The following is a 22,884-nucleotide window of genomic DNA, read 5'->3' as shown; positions in this document are numbered from 1 at the left end:
TGTAGTAGTGATTAAGGAAAAAATAGAACTGTTTTGGGGATAAGAGATTTTAGAAGGAATATGAATGGGCATGATGATCTGAAGTTGCAAAGGGAATGTGAAGCAGCTTAGTCCGCATTGCACTGCCAAGACAGCATGTTACAGGACTACTGTGTGAGACAGCAATCGGGACGAGGTGTTGTAAAAACTAAACCTGGGAGATATAAAAAGTACACATGCTTGCATAGTGCGTTAATCTTAAAGAAGCTCAACATTTCATTCTCATTTTCAATAACTTAAATGAATAGTACTTAAAACACATCACGCAAAATTAAAAGACTTGTGCATATATTTCAGATTTCAACAGTAATGTCAAAAATACACAGTATGATTTTACATAGGATTTGTGCTACATTAGAACACTAGAGACAAACATCACTTGAGTATTAAGGAAAACATTAAATATTAAATAACTGAGAAATAAAAAGTGTAAACACTAATCTAATTGTGGGGGGGAGGGGATTTGCTATTGCAACACGTCCAATGAAGTGGTTTCAACAGTACAAAAAGGATTAGGACATGAGTGTTTCCAGTCTACTTGGAATATGTAGAGCTCATTCCAGGAATCCTTTGATTAAAAACTGGTCCAGGAAAACAGGAGAAGATCCACTCTCCTGCTTGTCAATTTGGTACACTCCTTTCTATGCTAATTTTTACTTTCAAACTTGGGTACTGGGCAAATACTTTAAGCTGTCACTCTTTATCAACATCTTGGTGAAAACTGAGGGTTTGTTGGAGATTCAGTGTAAGATTTGAGTTCGTATGCAGCACCGCTATCAACTTCCATTGACTTTCTAGAGAACAGGAGCCGTACATCTCTATGGAGGTAGATCTTTCCAGATTTAGAACTCTGGAACCTAAACAAAGAAACAACAAAAAGATGCTTCATTTCAGGAAATAAGTGTTTAAAACAAACAGATCTGAGTAAGTTTTGAGTTTGAAAGTTTTAAGTTTTGAAAGCAGGAAAAATCAGTCTTGTTACAGTATTAACAGTCCCTCTTTAACAAAATATTTGACATATTATATTGCCAAAGCAAGTGCTGCTATGTTAAATGCTTCCCCTTCACTATTCCGTACACATTTCATACTCTCTTTTCCCTCTTACAATGACAGAGGTGCTTTCTGTAAATCTGGGTTTCACATACAATCCTACTTTATATTCCTGACACCAAAGCACATGCACCTTTCCTCACCTATAGCATTAAGTTTCAGTTCATGTCAGCCAGTCATACTACATTTGGGCATCCTCTAGTTCATACAAAGAATGACTCATTGCACATAACCTGCCCTCCTACAATTTTGATTCCACACTTGGAAAGTTACCACAGAAAACTATATCAAGCTTTGAGGACAATCACAGGATGAGAAAGGACTGCTACCATCCGTAGTGGCTAGCAAAGCCTAATTATCAATAGAAATCAAGAGGAGAAAGTTAGCACTGAAATGAAAGTGGTAATCAAAGCTGTATATGGAACTGTTTCTGTCTTCTGCTAACATCTATAGCATACTACTGCCCCCTTCTGATACCTATGTCAGAAGCTTTCTCTATCTCCTTTATACTTTAATAAAACTTTATTACACAAAAGCTCTGAGTGATCAAGCCTCGTCTCTGGCCCCAGATTAAATTCTTCTCCTCCGGGGGCCAAGAATCCCGGTGTCTTTGCGTGATTCAACAACAACCTTTCATCTTGGGGGCTCGTCCGGGATCCTTCAGGACAAGGTAAAGATGCTTGGAGCTCTAGTTCTTTGTTCTTTTAGCGAACACGTTTTCTGCTGTGCTTTACTAACTCTACCGTGTGCTTGTGTGAATGAATGACATGCCCTGCGTGAAGTAAGTAAGGAGCCCTGCTCTGTGGTTCCACAGTGATCTCATACGGCTTATGGCAGAAACCTGTTGGGGGTTTATACCGACCTGCCAATGCCAAGAGGCACCCAATGTCTCCTTCGGGAACCGACCAGAAATGGGCAAAGCATATAGACCGAATTCTCCTTTCTCGGTCAAACTTTTTGGTCTCTTTGACCATTTCATAACTCCTTGGGAATTAGAAGTACTAACCTAATCTATCGGATCATAGACTTTCAAGGGACTATTGATCCATACTGTTACTGTGTACTGTGGCTTAGGTCCCAAACTTGGACTGGTAGCCAAGAAAGCACCTGGCCTCACTAGGAATCCAAAGTTAGGAAGCTAGATGGAGCTCTAGCTCCAAGAACATCTCTGAGGTTAAAGGTTACTCAGATTGGGACTGCAATGGGTTTTTTCCTTTGGTAACGCTGGCTCTTAGTGGATCAGAGGAGGCTCTTATACTGGTGTGGTGATGCTTGGAAAGAACATCTCAGTTTTATGTTCATGCCGGTCTTATTGTGGTCAGGAAATACTCAGGGTCGTGCACAGGCACTCAGGTGACAAATGTTTTCCCCAGTGGTCTTAGCTTGGGAGGCATTCCGGAAGGTTACTCTGATTGCACCCCGGGTGGCTTCAGAGGCAAGCAAGGTTAAGGGTGAAGAGCTGGACATCAAGTAGGGATGCTATCAAGTCTACCCCTGGTACATCCCCACCCCATCTCGGTGGTAGAACCAGGAGGGACAAGTATAGCGCCTGCGTCAGTAAGGGACAGACTAAGTCCAACCAGGAAGGAAAAGCTTTTGGTGGTGTAAAGTCTGTCTACACCCCCATCTAGAGCAGGGAGGGACGCCTCCGGTAGAAAGATGGCGCTGGTCGCTTTTTTTCTCTCTTACAGATGGGAGCTAACAATTCCAGCCTCACTCCTTTGAACTGTATCCTAAAAAACTGGGGTAGATTTGATCCCCAGGGCTTAAAGAAGACACACCTGGTCTTCCTATGTGATACTGCATGGCCACAGTATCCACTGGAGGATGGCGAACGGTGGCTAGTTGGAGGGTCTCTTAAGTATAATACTGTTCTACAATTAGACCGGCTCTGTAAGGAACAAGGGAAATGGGTAGAAGTAGCAGAAGGCAATGGTACCCCACTCCAGTACTCTTGCCTGGAGGGTCCCATGGGCAGAGGAGCCTGGTGGGCTGCAGTCCATGGGGTTGCGAAGAGTCGGACATGACTGAGCGACTTGACTTTCACTTTTCACTTTCATGCATTGGAGAAGGGAATGGCAACCCACTCTAGTGTTCTTGCTGGAGAATCCCAGGGACAGGGGAGCCTGGTGGGCTGCCGTCTATGGGGTCGCACAGAGTCGGACACGACTGAAGCAACTTAGCAGCAGCAGCAGGGATTGGAGCTTTAATCACATAAAGCCTACAGGGGTTGGAGGCTTTAATCACATAAATCTATCTGGCAGATTATGGGTATGTCAGACATACCCTTTATTGCTAATTTTTGTGATTTTCCTTTTGTATAGTAGAAATATCTGGGACTGTGGGTGACATTCCCAAATTAGCTGAAAAATCTGGTGGTCAGTTGTATACATTAAAGCAGACCTCAGGCTGTCTCACTCTCATTCTTTCTGAAGTTTTTCACCTTTTCAATCTGAAAAAGAACATGGTGAACTTTGGGAATTACACCATACTTTCTAAAGTAGTTTCTTTACAGCATTTACGGTATCTAATCATTGGTTACATATGGGTAAGGTTGTTGCAACAGATTATAAAGAAATGGCTGGTACCTTCTCCTGATGAATGGGGCTTCTTGGAGTAAGAAGTTAAGATGAATTATTGTCACTGATGTAATCAGTCTCCTCACTGATTGAGGGCTTACTATTAGGAGTAGAGTTATGGACAAAAGACTATTGAGCTTTCTACTAAGCAACAGACTTGCTCATGGAACCTAAGAACTGCACTAGGATATCAGGGCTACAAGGCTTACCCCTGGAAGTATGAACTTCAAGAGCAAACAAATGGTTTCTCACAACCTAGAGCTATGAGCTGGGTAGTAAAAGTTTGAGGAAAACATCTTTCTGAAAGAATAACCAGAATATAAGCTGTATGAGAACAGAGATTTTTGTCACTGCTGCTTCCCTACAGTCTAGAAGCATGCCTGACACATCAATATTTTCTGAATGAATGAATGAATAAATGAAGGTTAAGAATTTCCCTGTCCAACTCAGAAGCCACAAGCACCTACTGAGCACTTGAAATGTGGCTAGTTCAAATTGAGGACAGCAAATGAACATAAATATCTCACTGATAATTTTTATGTATATTACATATTCAAATTATATTACATATTCAAATTATAACACTTAAATGTGTTCAGTTAAATAAAACATATTAATCCTCCACTACCTATTACTTTTATTAATGTGGCTACTAGAAAATATAGAACTATTTATATGGGTCATATTACACTTTTATTGGGCAGCATTGCTTCAGAAAACTGTTTCACTGCCCTTCCAGATATATTAGCATTTTTTCGCTATAAAATATTTTACATTACACAGCTACCAATAAAAACTCCCCTAAGTCAACAAGTAATAATGACTGTAGAAAAATATGCCATGTGCTTTCTGCATCCTGGCATATCATAAAAAGTGTCCAAGTTAAGCAAATTCCAAGGGGCACTTGTCTAGTTAGAGAGACAGTTCTTTAAAATAAAGTAAAAATTTTAGAGTTTTCTTCTGAAGTAATGTATTTTCATATTCATTTAGAACATTACCTCAGATGTATGAGGTAGCGTAATAACCGTTCTTCTGTATGTCGGATGTTCTCTTTATTAACACTTCTTTTCATTTCTTGTTTAACAGGTACAGAAAAAGTTCTTTGTCGTAGGAATGTCTGATGATTGGCTGGCATATCTCGCAAGTCATATATCACAACAAACATCTTCACCACAGTCTTATTAGGATTAAATAAGGTCTGAAGAAACAATATAAAAATTATTTTTTAAAAACAATGATTTGTTGGTTTGACTTACAATGATTATGCCAACAGTAAAATAGGCTTTGTAATAATAAATTAATCCCAGTGGATATAATTCAGTTTGAAGGAATAAAGCTAATAAAATTTCAGAAGTTTATGAAATGATATTCAGTATTTTTAATAGTTCAATTTATTTTTTTTATTTACAGAGATAAGAGATTCTGTAACAAATCAAAATCTTTTAGTCACAAATCTCTTATTAATAATAGACAATACACAACTCTTACTCTTGTTCATATATTAAGAAATAGTTCCATTAAATAAAATACAGCTTCACTGAATTAAAACATTCCAGTTCAAATATTTCAAATATTACTTTATTAAAATGCATTAACTGCAAAATGTTCAAAATAACATTTCAGCTTTCCTCACATTTTAAGTGAATAAATAGAATTTTTTTAAAATAAAAAGTTTGGTAAAACTAGACTTTGATGTTTTAGTTACATATGGTTATTATAAAATTTAAAATATGTTCTCAAAAAAGAAGTTTTTGTTTGGAAATTTTTCCAAGTTTAGGAAATAAAGTTCATTATTATTAGTTACAAAGTACACTAAGTAATACTTTATATTCTTACAGTTAGATTCATTTCAGAAACTTCAGTGACACTAGACTTTTTTTTTACCACCATCAATATCATAATAGACCAAAATTAAATTCAATTGCTATTTGGCCATGAAGGAATATTATTTTTTTTAAGTACTAATTTTTAAACAAAATTCCAAGCTGCTGATTTGACTTTAACCAAATTACCAACACATCAATAGGTAACTTGGTGCCCATGCTTTCAGAAGCTCATCCGTGGCACTGGACATCACTCACTGAATCAAAATGAGAAATATATCAATATTATGATCCAATTTTTGAAATCTAGTGAGTCTTAAAACTAAGGCTAATATATTTAACAACTACAACAACTAGTAAGCCAGAAGTTCAAGCCATGTTTATACATAATTAAACTTACATAAGGAATGAAAGACATACCCAAGTTTCAGATTTAAAATAGCCAGCAGAGTTGGCAGTCTTCAAACAAGGGGTAAATGTGCTGCCTCTGGGTTTATGCCTCATTATTATGACAACTGATAGCTAGTTTTCCAGTGACCCACACTTTCACAACAGCTACATAGCCAGAGGCAAGAGATCAGAAGATGATCACTCTTTTAGTTCAAGAAATCCATTCACATAAAAATCTTACTTTAAAATGCGATGATTTTTCCTAAGTTATATATATGTATACATACTCCAATATAAACATGCATATAAATTGCTTAGTACTATGTTTCATTTCTGTGTGACACAAAATAAACAAATGTACAGACTCTGCCATACTAGAACAATGGGGATGCATAAAAGTGGTCTGACAAAGAACTGATTACACTGCAGTCAAAAGTCATAGAAAGGCTTGCTGAATTAGACGAGATCCTTAGTGTGAGGAACTCAGCTAGACTCCTTTTTTTTATTTTTTAATTTCAGCTTTTTTGAGTTACAGTTGACAAATACAGCTAGACTCTTTTGAAGAGTTACAAGAGTCAATACTGTAATAGACTTTAGACTCACAGGATTATCCTGGGTCTGACTTGGAGATGGACTGAATCACAAATAGGCCTTGATATAAAATTACTCTTCTAAGAGCTGTGGATCAAAGATGATGAAGGATTACTGCACTGGGCTAGAAGAGTTCTCCAAAGGCAAAACTAGATCAACATCTAGGCCAAAAGGAAAGATGCATTCTTTACCCTGACGTCTGCAGGACTTCATTTCTGCTTTGTGTAACCATCTCATTAAATCAATTTTAGAAATTATTATAGTAGGGATAATTTTTCTTCCCAAGTTCCCTGCTAAAGCAATACTAATACATGGGTCAATCTCAACCTGTCTTATTATATTAAATAGAAGATACTGGTAATCTAAATTTTATTTATACTGAAAATAGCTCTATTTAAGTTAACTGTCATATGCTATTTTTCTAAAGCATTCACCTTGATTAGCTTATTAATTCTTTCCTTTTATGGAGGTCCCCAAATGGTCATTCCTGAGGCAGAGCAGGGAAACTCCAAACAAAGCTGCAGCCCCACTGTTACTTACCAAAGTTGTTGCAGCAGCAGTAGCAGGAGAAAGGGCTAAGTTCTATATGTATGTGAGAGAATGATTATTGCAATTGTAGGCTATAAAACACATACCACTTGTATTGTTCCTGAAGGAGGTACTCGATAACCCCTTTTACCAAGGGACTCTAAAGTAATCACACCCTTAAAATAAAAGAAGACAAATTGAGTACAAACTGATGCATATATATACACAGAAAAGACTAAAATTAAAATAATAAATTATGTAATTAATAACTTTTCACAACTGTATTTGTATGGGAAAAAAATTCACATTGAATTAATAGAGATACATTCAAGGAATACAAAATAGTAAGGATTTCACCCATAAGGAAACAATTTACTATTTTTTCTGGAGATGTTGCAATAAACAATACATAACATCAATGACCATGCTGCTTGAAATTTCTATTAAGATATAAGAAATAGAAGTAAGAAGTTCCTTAACTAAAAAGAGGATAAAGGGAGATTATTCTCTTGTATCATGTGGGAGGAGGAAATGAAGAAGCAAAACAATTTACTGATCTTTGGACATATGAAAAGTCAAAAATGAGGGATGATCCTGTTTATGTCTGGCCCAAAAAATGAAGTCAATTATTCAGTCAGGAAATTAAATTGTTATATACATAAATGACTTTCTGACTTGAGGTGGACCACCATCATCAGCATCACCTGTGAACTTGTTAGAAACACAGAGTTTCTTATTTCTCCCCACACGCCTATTAAATCAGATCTACATTTTAACAACATTCCCCAGATGATATCATATGTACGTTAAAGTTTGAGAGGTACTGTCATATTACACAAAATAATTTTCTGAGAAAGATGCTGTAACTACTGTAGAAGTCCAAACAATGGCAAACAGTATAAATTACAACACAGAAACTACAATTGAATGTGTGAAAGTTTCTAGATAACCAGGATGACCAAATGACTACAGATGGTGATTGTGGTACTTAATTCTTAGGTAGCTTCAAGAAAAAAATGCTGATTCATTTAACTGGGTGAATAGTTTTCTTTTGAGTATTCAAGTAGAATAATTGCATGTTCTACGATTCATATCCCATCATTTTACATTGTACTTGCCAAAACATGCCAACCTTATATAAAAGTAAATATAAAACAGGACTGTCCCATCAGGTAATATCTCTGTTGGGTTTGAAAGACTGACCAGGGGTAGGGGTGGGGGATAAAAGGGAAGGGACAAAGGTAAAAAGGAAGGCCAGACTCTAATATGTGAGTACCTAACCTTCAAGTGAACAGCACTTGACAATCAGAATATTAAATTAATATGTTAATAATGGGAAATGTTCATGTTCAGTTCAAGGGCACTGAAAAGACATGTGGTTCTTAATCAATCTGATATATCAATGGTAATTTAAAGCATGAAAACAGCATGTTAACAAACTGCGTCCCTAACCAAAACAGTAATGAAGCTTTAATAATTTTTCTCTTACAATTTTCTCTACATGAAAAAATGCTATAGTATATATAGTGCTCCTCTTTTTCCTAGTTCCAGAAAGAAAAGCAAAATATATCTAAGTAATAGCTACCTTTCTAATTATATTACTCCAGCCAATACACTACTGTTTTTCCTTGCCATCCTCTGTTAAATATATATAAGAACACTGGTGAGGGAAAATCTACTACCAAGCCTGCACTCATTTCCTTTAATATAATTCTAATAGTTTTTAGAACATAATAATAATAAATCAATTTATAAGGGAAGAATATAGATTTTTCTAAAACCTCAAATTTTAAGGCAACACTTCACAAAATTTCTAAGCAATGTAAGACTAGTATTGACGATGGCAAGTTAGGAATTTTAAAAAGAGATTAGGAAAGTATTTGGAATTTCATTAGTAGTATTATTAAATTTATTATTTTAACAATTTCATTATTTTAATCGGTTGGCATATTAATATTTATACCTAGAAAATTACTGTATATAACATAAGGAAGAAAAACACATTTCCTTCTGGCATTTTAGAATGGAATAGAAGGATTAAGATGAACTCAATTTGGTCAAAATCTTACACAAAAACTCTTTCTCAAGTGATTGTGTAATAGAAAATATGCAAAACTAAGTAAAACTGAAAGAAGATATCTTAATATGGCTAATTACAAATAGAAAAAATATATAAAATACATAGTGTTGCTTTTTAAAAATCAATTAATTAATTTATTTTTGGCTGTGCTGGGTCTTCGTTGCTGCACAGGCTTTTCTCCAGTTACAGTGAGTGGGGACTATTCTTTGTTGCGCGCGGCCTTCTCACTGTGGTGGCTTCTCTAGTTGCAGAGCACAGGCTCTAGGGTGCATAGGCTTCAGCAGTTGTGGTGTATGGGCTCAGTAGTTGAGGTTCCTGGGCTCTAGAGCACAGGCTCAATAGTTGTGGCACAGAGGCTCAGTTGTTCCACGGCATGTGGGATCTTCCTGGACCAGGGATTGAACCTGTGTCTCCTGCATTGTCAGCTGAATTTTTTTTTAACCACTGAGCCACCAGAGAAGCCCCTACAGTGTTGTTAATATGATCATAATGCAAGTCATACCAGGACGCTGCCATGAGCAAACCTGCTTTAGACCTTTCTAACTGGTATCACCATCAATAGTTTCTAAACAGTGAAATGTCACATTACCTAACACTTGGAGAATATTCTTACCATTAACACTGGACTGGAGAGAGATATTTATCTGGCTTTGAGCTAATCTTAAAGGAATTATTAAATGAAAAGCCCGATACTATCTCCACACCACAAAGACAGAATTTTCTGTGCTAAAATTTCACTTTTGTGAGTCAACTGTATAATTTGTTATGAGAAATCCCAAGGTCATTATTAGAGTAACAAAGAGGGATTTGATGTCTCAGTTCCACTGGTCTATGATATATACTACCTTAGCAAAACATGATCAGTCCTTTGAAAACAGACAACTACCAAAATATAAATAAGATTCCCTAAAAAACAAGATTAATTTTATTAATATACAGTAGGAAAGATCTGTTGTATAAAATTTGGACTGGGTCATTTGCAAAGGCAACTCATTTTTAATGAGTAAAAAATTACATAATGGAAAATTTATTAAAGACAATTATCAGAGAAAAGTAAAAGACTCTTAAAGGATATACTAACTTAACCTGATTTTAACTCTTTTCAGTATTTATTCAAAATCTGTGATCACCTGGATGTACTTTCTGGAGAAAGAATGATAAAATCCTTTACCTCTTAATCCTTCATTTTTTAGATGTCAACCAAGGTCAAGGATAAATTTTGTTTTGCCTTCTTTAAAGAACAGTTCAAATTACCTCTTGCTCATGAATTTCACGCCAAGATATTTTTTGAGCTAATTTTCAGTCAATTCACTCTTTTATCTTGTTTCTAATTCCCCTAATGGTCATCTGGAACTCTGTACACTAATGACCTTAGACCTTATCTTTCCATTTCTATATTAGTATGTGCCAACAGAATATGTGAAACTAATGAGACTCCTTGATGTTCTAGTAAAGCAAAATGGGCATCTTTATAGATGTATTCTAATACTGTAAGCATTCAGTATGCACATTTTTTTGATATTGAGCTTATCTTAATGATATTTCAATGATATTTTCCATTATCTAAAATTAAGTTATTTTTTCAAAATTATACTGAAAAGTGGATATATCTTTCTATGTTAAGTGAATATCATTTGGTGTATATGATAACTGGGCAGGTTTGTGAAGAACTGAGCCTGTTTTTTGTAACAACCATTGTTATGCATCTTCACGATTATTACTCACAAATGTAATTATTATCAAAAAAAGAAAACCTTGAATAAATGATTACATATCGTTGTGCTTTTTGATTAAAGTATGAAACACATATCAGACTCCTGACTCTCAATTACATAATAGAATTCCCTTTTCATAGGTTTTATTCATAACAAAAGGCACTGTTGCTAACGTCCTTGAGAATCTAGAAGATGGGGGGAGAAGGATATTAGAAAGAAAGAAGGAAAGAAAGAAATTGGATCAGGTGATAAGCTAGGAAACTCAAATAGGAAGACCAGAAATATATATTTCTATGTCTATTGAAATTTGTATTTCCCAAAGTAAGGCCTAACATAAAAACCCTGATCTGACTCCATATTTTATACCATCAGTATAAACTTCTTAAACACTTGTATTAGTAGCCACTGACTTGTCTTTTGGAAAGGGGTTGACAGTAATCACACAGCAGGACCTGGTATCATTTTTGCAGTTGAGGGATTATTTTATCCTCAAATCTGCTGGAATAAAAAAATGATAAAGATAAAATTATAGGATCTTAAGGTTCAAGACGCTGCTCTTATTCCCCAGAGGTGTTTTACTCTCCACTAAAACATTGGTACAGAGTCAGAAATAGCTAGTATTCTAAAGAAACTTGTTGTTCAGTCACTCAGTCTTTGAGACCTCATGGACTGCAGCACATCAGGCTTCCCTGTCCTTCACTATCTTTAGGAGTTTGCTCAAATTCATGCCCATTGAGCTAAAAAATCTGTTCTGTTATTCAGTCACTCAGTCGTGTCCAACTCTTTGCAACTCCATGGACCGTAGCCACCAGGCTCTTCTGTCCATGGGATTCTCCAGGCAAGAATATTGGAGTGGGTTGCCACACCCTCCTCCAGGGGATCTTCCCGACCCAGGGATCGAACCCAGGTCTCCTATTCTGCAGGCAGATTCTTTACTGCTGACCCACCAGAGAAGTCCAAATTCATTTCTACTTGATATTATTGGCCGTATTTAGCAAGCAGGCAAACTCGTTTGCAGTCCTGATGGTAGATTCAGAATAGCTTGCATTTGTGGCTAATTGTCGTAAATCAGTTTACGTACTCTGCACAGATTACTCATTCTTCCCTAACTCTGAACAGCAGGGCTGTGCTGCTAGAAGCTCTCAAGTCGGAGCCTCAGGAAACCAGGCAGCTTCTGGTGTAAAGTCTCACCCTTGGCATTCCCCGGGTCTGGGCCAATTTATCCATCAATTTCAAGAAACTACACAAGACCACATACAGAGCTAAAGAAATAAACTATGTAATATAGTATTCTCGTCTGTTTTAGGAATCCTAGGATTGGGATTGGAAAAAAAAATGGTCCAAAGATAAACCAAACAGGAGAAAGGGAGTGAAACGGTTTCACAGAAAACGTAGGTCACTAAATCTTTATTTAAACTCTACTGAGATGAGGATCATAGTGAAGGCAACACTGATAGGACTAGAGTGCACAGTAAGAACTTAAGAATTTGTGTGAACTCAGCAAGATATGGAATTACAGTGTCATTAATCAGAATTTTATCATTTTTTCAAATTATATAAAAACAAGTAAATTTTCAGCATCATCTCAAATACAAGAGAAGATATCTGTCATTGGAGCTTGCTCAGAAAGAAGCTGTAAGGTGCTGTTTTGGCATATTTGTCTCTATTTGGCCCTCAATCCCCTCTTAGGAAATGGTTTATATTTTCAAGCATTGCACCAAAGCAGTACTAAATCTCTTTAAACTTAAAGGCATTTGTCATTAAGATGGTTGATTTCAGCAGAAGACAATTGAAAAATACTTGCCATGTAAGGAGAGGGAGCATTATCCTCGGAAACACTGTAGAATGACACTTCAACTGGAAGAGTCAAATGGGTGGGGCAGAAGACACCACTTGCCCCTACCTCTGCAGTAAAGCCATCGACAATGCCAAGAGGATCTAAACGATAGTTCAAGACAGATTCCTGGAAGATAAGATAAAATAAATTTTCAGAAATAATTAAAAGTTAACACATTCTTTCTATTTAAAGCAATATGTTACTACCCTTTCTGGCACTAGGAGAGTGGTCACTGCCATTGCCATGCCCTCATTTCAAAAGTTCATCTGACCAGAAATCAATTTCCTCTCACATCAATCATATAAAGTTTGGCCTCCTTACTATTCCAATCTACATAGAACTATCTTTAAACTTAACCACTGTTTAGACATAATTGTGTAATAAGTTATTCTTATCTCTGTGAAGAAAAATATGCTCTACCAGAGCAAGTATAATATTACAAATTTTCTTATTCCTCACAGAGTATACTCCTAGTGTTAGCCACAGAGAAGCACTTGAAAGCTTGTTAACAGGTTATATTACAGAAGTTGCATCAAAACAGAAAGTCAAGTACTCAGCTTTGAGAAACAAGTGCTTCTTAAAAACTGTTGTATGTGACATATGTTTTATTTTTCAGTTTAATTTAAAAAACAGCAAATACACGTTGGGGAAAATATTTAAGAGTATATAAATAAAAGCAGTAGAGAAGCTCCTTATTCATCTCTCCCAAGTTTATTCAATGAGGAAACCACTGTTATTTAATATTTATCTGCCCAGGTATGAGAAAAAAGTAAATCTTTCCACAAGCTCTCTTTTACATATATATATATATATGTGTGTATCAACACATATATGCATACATCATGAAATGTGAGTAGCATTTCTTTGATTCAATAATTCTTTGAAAAGAAACACTCCAAGCCCTCAAGAGTCTAAATTTGAAAGTGACATCAGCAATTCTCAAGTTCCATGGTCAAAAAGACCATGTCAATGATCTAAAGTAGTCTCTGATTTTAGATTTTTAAATGAATATACTAGCATGCATGCTAGGCTCTATTCAGTGCAAAACTACAAGAAAAGGAAATAAAAGGCATACAAATTACAAAGTAAAAAATAAAACCTTTCCTATTTCTAGATGATTTGGAAATCTACATACAAAAATCTGCCCCCATGAACAAAATTAATAAGCAAATTGAACAAGGTGATGGGTGGTTATATATGTGTTTATGCATGCATGCATGCCAAATTGCTTCAGTAGTATCTGACTCTGTGCATCCCTATGGATTGTAGCCTGCCAGGCTGCTCTGTCCATAGGATTCTTCAAGCAAGAATACTGGAGTGAGTTGCCATGTCCTTCTTCAGGATATGTTTTTATACATGCATATATATACATACAACATACATATGTACACACACACACACACACACCCATCGTTGTTGTTTAGTTGCTAAGTCGTGTCCAACTCTTTTGCGACCCCATGGACTGTAGCCTGCCAGGCTCCTCTGTCCTACATGCATATATATACATACAAACATACATATGTATATACACACACACACACACATATATATATATACACCCACTGTTGTTGTTTAGTTGCTAAGTCATGTCCAACTCTTTTGAGACCCTATGGACTGTAGCCCTCCAGGCTCCTCTGTCCATGGAATTTCCCAGGCAAGAATCCTTGAGTGGGCTGCCATTTCCTTCCTGACCCAAGGATTGAACCCACGGCTCCTGCAGTGGCAGGTGGATTCTTTACTACTGAGCCACCAGGGAAGCCTATATACATATATACACACACACATACACACATACCTATAAATACATACAAAATCATTCATTTATTCTTTGGCTGTACCTCACAGCATGCGGTATCTTAGTTCCCTGACTAGGGATTGAAACCCTACTCCCTGAAGTGGAAGCAGAGAGTCCTAACTACTGGACTGCCAAGGAATTCTTTAAAATCACTGTTGGTGGGAGTGTAAATTGGTATAGTTGCTATGAAGAACAGTATGGAGGTTCCTTAAAAAAATAAAAATAGAGCTACCATATGACCCAGCAATCCCACTGGTTTACCTGGAGAAAACCATAATTCAAAATGATACATGCACCCTAATATTCACTGTTGCACTATTTACAATAGCAGGACATGGAAGCAACCTAAATGTCCATCGACAGAGGATTGGATAAAGAATATGTGGTACATACATACAATGGAGTAATACTGAGTCACAAGAAGAATGAAATAATGCCATTTGCAGCGAAATGGAGGGACCTAGAGATTATCATACTAAGTGAAGTAAGTCAGGTAAAGATAAATAAAAATATAATATCACTTAGATGTGGAATCTAAAAAGAGGGTACGAATGAACTTATCTACAAAACAGAAAGAGTTAAAGATGTAGAAAATAAACTTATGGTTACAGGGGGTTAAGTGGGGCAGGATAAATTGGTAGATTGGAATTAATATATACATACTACTATATATAAAACATAACTAATAAGGACCTACTGTACTGCACAGGGAACTCTACTCAATACTCTGTAATGACCCATATGGGAAATGGATCTAAAAAAGAGTAGATATATGTATATTTACAACTGATTCACTTTGCTATATAGCATAATCTAATACAACATTGTAAATCAATTATATTTCAATAAAAAACTTTTAATGTCATTTACAAGTACAATGTTTAAGACTTTTCTAATTGAAGACAACTAAACCCTTGATATACTTGATCTCAAGTACAACAGTCATTAAATAAAGCAGCACATGTATGAGAGACCATTTGACTTTTTAAAAATAATCTTATTTTAGAATAAATTTAGATTTACAGAGAAGTTGCAAATATAGTAAAAAGAATCATTTGATTTTGAAAATCAACCTCCTTTGATGATGAATCAGCTTCTATCAGCCCATCATCAATCCCTTCTGGATCCCAGAGACAGTTTTACCAGATAAGATGTGGTCAAGTCTATTTTCCAGGTAGAGTAATGGATACCTCCATCCAACCTGATTTCACCTATGTGCTCCATCTCTTCCCACCAGCTACCCAACTGTAAGCTATCACTGCCAACAATCTCCCTACTTCACTTGTCATGAAAAGGAAAGGGAAAAGGAAAAAAAAAAAAAAAGGAAAAATAGGAAAGGAAGGAAAGAAGGTGATTTCAAGGCTTTAGAAAAATATAATCTATTTATTTCCTTTTCAAAAACAAATGATATAGCACCATGGATCTAGGTTAAGAAACATCAACTCTTAAAATAGTTTTAAAAAACATTACCTCAAAATTTCCTAAGAGACTAAGACTTGTTACAGGTGGAGCACTAGAACTCAGAAGTGGTTTTTCATGAATATCTGGATCATCTTCAATGTTTAAACATGGTTGAGGACTATTTAAAAACAGAACAAAAAATTAAAAAAGAACAAATGAGCAAATAGGCACATTAACAACAATGTTTTCTAACTTACTTTTGTACAAAACTAACTTAGGAAGATCTGATCAATTTTACTTAAACTCTCATAATAAAAATTTAATGTAATCAAATGTTAAGATATGAAATATCTTAAATTCCTGATTTTATAATCTTTGTTATTGTATTCGATAAAGAATATATATAAAGCATCCTAGATTTCAAGGTGGAATTTATAACATATCACATAGAAGCATCTACTGGAAACATATAGTAGTGTAATGCAGTCTTCTTAGACTGCAAGGAGATCCAACCAGTCCATCCTAAAGGAAATCAGTCCTGGGTGTTCATTCGGAGGACTGATGTTGAAGCTGAAACTCCAATACTTTGGCCACTTGATGCGAAGAGCTGACTCATTTGAAAAGACCCTGATATTGGAAAAGATTGAAGGTAGCAGGAGAAGGGGATGACAGAGGATGAGATGGTTGGATGGCATCACCGACTCAATGGACATGAGTTTGGGTACACTCCGGGAACTGGTGATGGACAGGGAGGCCTGGCGTGCTGCGGTTCAAGGGGTTGCAAGGAGTCGGACACGACTGAGTGACTGAACTGAACTGAACTGAATGCAGTCTTCTATATCAATCTTCATTTTAAGTTAAGAACTAGAATACAAAGCAAAATTATGTGACTAAGGAATATAATGCGAGTATTATTTGTCAAAATGGAACAAACTGCCAAGGCTGTTTTGCAAAGGTGTATAAGACAAAGGAGGAGGTGAATGACCAGAAGCAGACAAACCCACTTAAATGTTAAAACCAATGTCAAGTGTTTGCTTATTATGATGCCATTATATAGTTAGCTATGCATTGTCTTGATCTCTCTCATCTTTAATAACTGAATGTGTGAAATCATCTTGAAAATGATAAACTGAAAAATAAGATTCCTGTTAAAATTTTGATTTTCAGAATCAACATCATTTACTATGAAAGGCTAGAATTTTGTGTAATACTATTTCATATATACAAATGAATTTTAAGATAAATACCTTCTAGATGATAAGCTTTTCAGATGCAGGAATGAAGAATCCAAATCAAAGCAACCTGATTGTGCCTTTCTTTGAGGAACCTAAGGTTAAAATAATCACTTGTTAGGTTTCAAAAGAATTTCAAAAGACTGTATTTTTTTCTTGAATTGATCAAACAAATTTCATATGAAAGTTAAGCATGTCTTAAAAATAATACTTCTCTCTTAATAGTGTACTTAAAATCACCCTTTTTATTACATATTGTCCCTATGTCTTCATTTTATTAACTAGTTAAAAAATAAACAAATGATTAATAAAAGCACTTTTACTGGTTTTTTTTTTTTTTTTGGCCACACCTCGAAGCTTGCAGGATCTTAGTTCCCTGACCAGAGATTAACTAGGGCCACTGCAGCGCAAGTGCCAAGTCCAAACCACTGGACCACCAGGGAATTCCCTAGCTTTTGACTTTTTAAGGACCAGACCAGGGACTTCCCTGGTAGTCAGTCCAGTGTCTTAAGATTCTGGGCTCCCAATACAGGGCTCTGGGTTTGATCCCTGGTCAGGGAACTAGATTCCACATGCCACAGCTAAGACCCCAGTGTAGTCAAAGAAAGAAAGAATCAGAACCAGTTTTCTCAAAAACCAAATTTTACATGTAACCTTAATATAGAAAAATATTTTTACTTTTTACTTTACATACTTCTGTATTGAATGTGGTAGCAATAAATGATTTATAACTTTACAATAAAAGGGGGGAAAAGAATTAAATGGTGATGGGAGCCTGGGGTCCTAGCAACTCCACTGCTCCTTTACCTATCCCTACTCCAGTGCACATTTCTAAGAACCCTGGCTGGGGCTTCACAGAGAATAGTTTTGAAAAATACTATTTCGGATTTTCAATCACTATTGTATACCAAATTACATTTAAGACAAACCACCAACTAGCTCAAAATACTCTAAAAGTCAAAGACCCTAGTGTAAATTAAAAGGTAAAATCACATACAACATGCAGGTTAGATGAATTTGTCTCTAAAATTAAAGTTAAATATGTATTAAAGTATCTGAGTGATTGGTCTAATTTGTGATTAAGAAACAGATCATACTGAAAGTCTAAACAATCTCAATATTTTTGAGAGTTGTACAAGTATACCATGCTATATTTTGGAGTCAGAACTTAATGTGAAATATTCAATCCAAATTCTCATGTCTTCAATTCAGGAACATTTTCTACTTTCATTTCTTCTAATACTGCATTTTCTTTATTCCATCTAGTCTTCCTTTTGGAATTTCTACTAGGCTTATATTGAACATTTCATTTTATCCTCCAGGCCACTTTTATACTGTACCATCTGTCTTTCCTTCTGCACTTTATTCCAGGTGCTTTCTTAACATGTGTCTATCTATTTATTAAATCTCTATTCAGATGATTTCAGTCCACCATTTAATTCATGTATATGGGTATGTGCACATATGTGTACACTTCAATTATATTTTTCATTTCTATTTTCCCAATTCCACATGTGCTCTTATCTCAGTTCCCTGTCTTTATCTTCTTTTATATCCTGGAAAATTTTACAAAGAATTATTTTTAATTCTCTTTCATGCTGCTCTAATAACAAGATTCCTAAATATAAATTCCCTTACTTCTTTCTCCTATTGATTCTTTTAAGGTGCTTTGTAATTTTAATTCCCCTGAGATCATCTTTAGCAGGAGCTATTGTTGAAAATAAATCCTTGGTGCCATGGGTTATAGATGTGGGATAATCTCATGTTTTCTCATATATAGCACACATTTTGAGCCCCCTACCTCGGGGTGATTTAGGCTTAGGTCCAAATTCTTTTGGGGGCTTCTTCTCCCATCTAATCTATACCTTCCTGTTGTACCTTTTAATTAAATAGGTGATTTTTTTCTCCTCCTCTCTCCCATTTCTAGAATGGCAGTCCTCTTCTGTTTCTGGCTTTATGGAGTTTGGTTTTAGGTCTCAGCTATGATCAGTATAGACCTGACTCCTGACCCAGCAGGAACATTAAACCTTAGCACTATATTAGATTTAGATATTCTGGAAAGCCATAATTAATTCACCCCTAGTTAGTATTTGGAAATGTATCTTTCCTGCTCATACACTATATTATGTATTTAGAAGTTGTGTTATATTTTATCCAGTATTTCTGTTTTTAGGAAAGAGGAAGGATCTTGTATCAACTCAGTCCACCATATTGAACAGAATTCGTAGTGGTCTTTACACCAGGATGATGCAAGTATTTTTCCTGACAACTTGGGTATTTTGAAAGCACCTCATAGGTAGGCCAAATATTTGGGATTATTTTATATTGTTTGGAATTCAACTTCTGTAAAACAAATACCTAAGGTCCTAGTTACAATTTAAATCTAGATCTCTTATTCAAGAATTATTTTACATTAGTAGCAAAATAACAGCTTAACTCTAGTTTAACTGAAATGGCAGCACTAGTGACTGTCAAACGCTTACCATATGTCAGGAATGACACTAATCATCCTCCCAACACTAAAGCAGACATTATCACTCCCTTTTTACAGATGAGGAAACTGAGGCTCAGAGAAATAATATTTCTCAACTAATGTCACACAGCTAGAGAATAGTTGGTGTGACTTCAAAACAAGGCTCTTAACCATCACACTCAGATCTATAAATTTATTTGTAAATGTAGAAAGGGGAAACCTCTATATCTCAAAATAAGATGATGAATTGTACAGGTCCTAAGTCAAAGACAGCCACAAATCTGAATCCCAGATGATTCAGCTGGTGGTGTCAACCAGGCTCAGTACTATAACACAAATCTATCTATAAAGAATACATTGACACTTATTTTCCTTACATTTAGTAAGAATTAATATGCTGGATATTAAGAATTTCAGAGAAATTTTATAATCATAACATAATAAATTCATTTTATCCACTTTTCCTTTTTCCATATTAACATTTAGCTATTAAGGATATCAAAAGGTAAAATGATTTCCCACTAAAAATTTATTTTGAAGTATTTAAATTAAAATTTTTTCAATTAAAATTTTGATAAAATTATTTGCAAACATTTTACATAATAAGAGAAAAAAAATAGGAGAAAAACACTTACAGGACTGGAAAGAAGAGGCAATCCAGTTCGAGGATGAAAGGCTCTGGTTGAGGTTCCATCCAAGGAATGAAAATTATGTTTCTGCCAGACACTTGAGTGTCTAAGTGGTATAGTTCTCTGCTAGGAAAACAATTAGATTTTAATAGTAACATTTAAGTTTTTTGTTTTTAGACTTATTCTTATTATGTACTGAGTTATTACATCCTCGGTGGTAAAGTTAATGACCTATAAACCTATCTATACACACATATTCATTATTTGTTGTTAAGTCGCTAAGCCGTGTCTGACTCTTTTGCGGCCCCACGAACTATAGCCTGCCAGGCTCCTCTGACCATGGGATTTTCAAGGCAAGAATACTGGAGTGGGTTGCTATTTCCTTCTCTGGGGTATCCTCCCAACCCAGGGACCGAACCTGCATCTCCTGCAGTGGCAGGAGGGAAGACCACATACACACACAATTATATACACTTTCATTAGAAAACAGAGTTTAAGAGTTTTTTCTAAGATGCTGAATGAACTCAAATAAAGAAAGTATGTCTAATGTATGCCTTGTTGTTCAGTTGCCCAGTTGTGTCTGACTCTTTGTGACCCCATGGACTGCAGCATGCCAGGTCAATGTATTTTATACTTAGTCTAACATTAGTAAGCTAATATTAAATTCTTTTATTTGTGAAAAAAACAACTTCTCACAGTTAAAAAAAAAATTAGTACAATATTCTAGAATACAAAACTATGTCAATAGCAAGAGCCCTCCTCAGAAAACATAATTTGGTAGTTAGTGCATGATACAAGAATATAAATGTGAATTTTAAAATATACTTAACACAGTCACAGTACCATGTTTTTGAAGTGATATAAGAAATAGACTAGTTCTTAAGAATTTATGCAAGTTTATACTCAGAAATGGGAGAAGGCAATGGCACGCCACTTCAGTACTCTTGCCTGGAAAATCCCATGGATGGAGGAGCCTTGTAGGCTTCGGTCCATGGGGTCGCTCAGAGTCGGACACGACTGAGCAACTTCCTTTTCACTTTTCACTTTCATGCATTGGAGAAGGAAATGGCAACCCACTCCAGTGTTCTTGCCTGGAGAATCCCAGGGATGGGGGAGCCTGGTGGGCTGCCGTCTATGGGGTCACACAGAGTTGGACACAACTGAAGCGACTTAGCAGCAGCAGCAGCATACTCAGAAATCAAAAATTCATGAAAACACATGAATATAAACCAGAAAGAACTAATGGGTCCTGGCTTTATCATTTCCTAGCTTTATTACTTTGGGCATGTTATATAACCTCTCCAGGCCTAGAGTCTGCATTTGCAAACTTGAATTAGTAACAGCACCTAATCTCACATCGTAGTGAAAGGATTTAGTAAGCCAACATGTATAAAACATTCGTAAGAGTGCCTAGGCACATAGCAAAGGCTGGTATGCTTTTGGGTTGCCATTTCCTTCTCCAATGCATGAAAGTGAAAAGTGAAAGTGAAGTCGCTCAGTCATGTCTGACTCTTAGCAACCCCATGGACTACAGCCTACCAGGCTCCTCTGTCCATGAGATTTTCCAGGCAAGAGTATTGGAGTGGGGTGCCATTGCCTTCTCCATAGCAAAGGCTATATAATTATATTTAAAGTACTGCTAAGTTGCTTCAGTCATGTCTGACTCTGTGCGACCCCATAGATGGCAACCCACCAGGTTCCCCCGTCCCTGGGATCCTCCAGGCAAGAATACTGGAGTGGGTTGCCATTTCCTTCTCCAATGCATGAAAGTGAAAAGTAAAAGTGAAGTCACTCAGTCGTGTCTGACTCCTAGTGACCCCATGGATGCAGCCTACCAGGCTCCTCTGTCCATGGGATTCGCCAGGCAAGAGTACTGGAAGGGGATGCCATTGCCTTTTTGGATATTTAAAGTAAGAACATGAAAAAAACTAATCGTAGTGGCTTGAAAAATACCATGGTCAAAGTAAGCCTCCCTATAACGTACCAGAAAGGATCATGAAAAGCTAGTATTCTTAAGGTCAGGGTAGGTTTTTGTGACAATTAACATTTTAGTAAATTGGAAACTGAAATTTGATTAAACCCATGTGTTAGAGGAGAGGAAATCTTCTGTTGAAAAACAGCAATTGGAAACATGGCATAATTTTAAGACTCTAATGTCCAACAAGACTAATCTGCCTGATAAAGAAGATGAACCAAGGTCATTCAGATTTGGATCAAGGCAGTTAAGTAGTTTTCCATATAACTGAGATATAAATTTGTAATGCTTTTTAGAGAAACAAAGGAAATTTAAGTCTAATAATAATTTTCTAAAGTTAAAAAGTGGTTTGGTGGACAAATAAAATGGAACTAACTTAAGTATGTCTGATTTATGCAGTAAAGTAAAAGTTTAAAAAATGTTTAAAAATCTACAATTATTACCACAACTATAAGCAAAAGAGATTCATCATTCTTACTTTAAAATTGAGGAGACTGGAAGTTTGAGAAGTGAGTGATTTATTCAGCTTCACTCAAGGACCAAATTTGTCAGGACTGGAATGCAGGTTATTTTGACCACCGATCAGTGATTTCACTAGATATTCCTTAGTTGAGCAGAGGCGTAACACAATGGGCACTCTGCTAATAATGGGCCAGAGTTGCTAACAAATAACACATTTAACTAATAATACAAGTTTCATTTCTGACTCCTTTTTACTCTCCAGCAACTGTTTCCAGTATTGAAATA

At 35.9% G+C, this 22,884-nt stretch overlaps 1 protein-coding gene across 15 annotated transcripts in view; it reads right to left on the bottom strand.

Annotated features, from left to right (window-relative positions):
• Positions 1-305: 305 nt before the first annotated feature.
• The window catches only part of FAM214A (family with sequence similarity 214 member A), an 85,431-nt gene continuing 62,852 nt past the window's right edge, over positions 306-22,884 (bottom strand). For 11 of the 15 annotated variants that reach the window (XM_027553971.1, XM_027553976.1, XM_027553978.1 and 8 more), the window contains 7 exons: positions 20,169-20,288; positions 17,076-17,155; positions 15,898-16,006; positions 12,600-12,758; positions 7,108-7,176; positions 4,667-4,866; positions 306-896 (listed from right to left, as the gene is read on the bottom strand). In XM_027553971.1, coding sequence (XP_027409772.1) covers positions 743-896; positions 4,667-4,866; positions 7,108-7,176; positions 12,600-12,758; positions 15,898-16,006; positions 17,076-17,155; positions 20,169-20,288 — 891 coding nt within the window. In that variant the 3' untranslated portion in view covers positions 306-742. Of the gene's footprint in view, positions 897-4,666; positions 4,867-7,012; positions 7,177-12,599; positions 12,759-15,897; positions 16,007-17,075; positions 17,156-20,168; positions 20,289-22,884 lie in introns of all 15 variants that reach the window. The other 4 variants (XR_003513120.1, XR_003513118.1, XR_003513119.1 and 1 more) reach the window with 2 other exon arrangements.

Source organism: Bos indicus x Bos taurus, chromosome 10, assembly GCF_003369695.1.
Source record: "Bos indicus x Bos taurus breed Angus x Brahman F1 hybrid chromosome 10, Bos_hybrid_MaternalHap_v2.0, whole genome shotgun sequence".
Lineage (NCBI taxonomy): Eukaryota > Metazoa > Chordata > Mammalia > Artiodactyla > Bovidae > Bos > Bos indicus x Bos taurus.
This window is presented reverse-complemented; position numbering and strand designations above follow the sequence as displayed.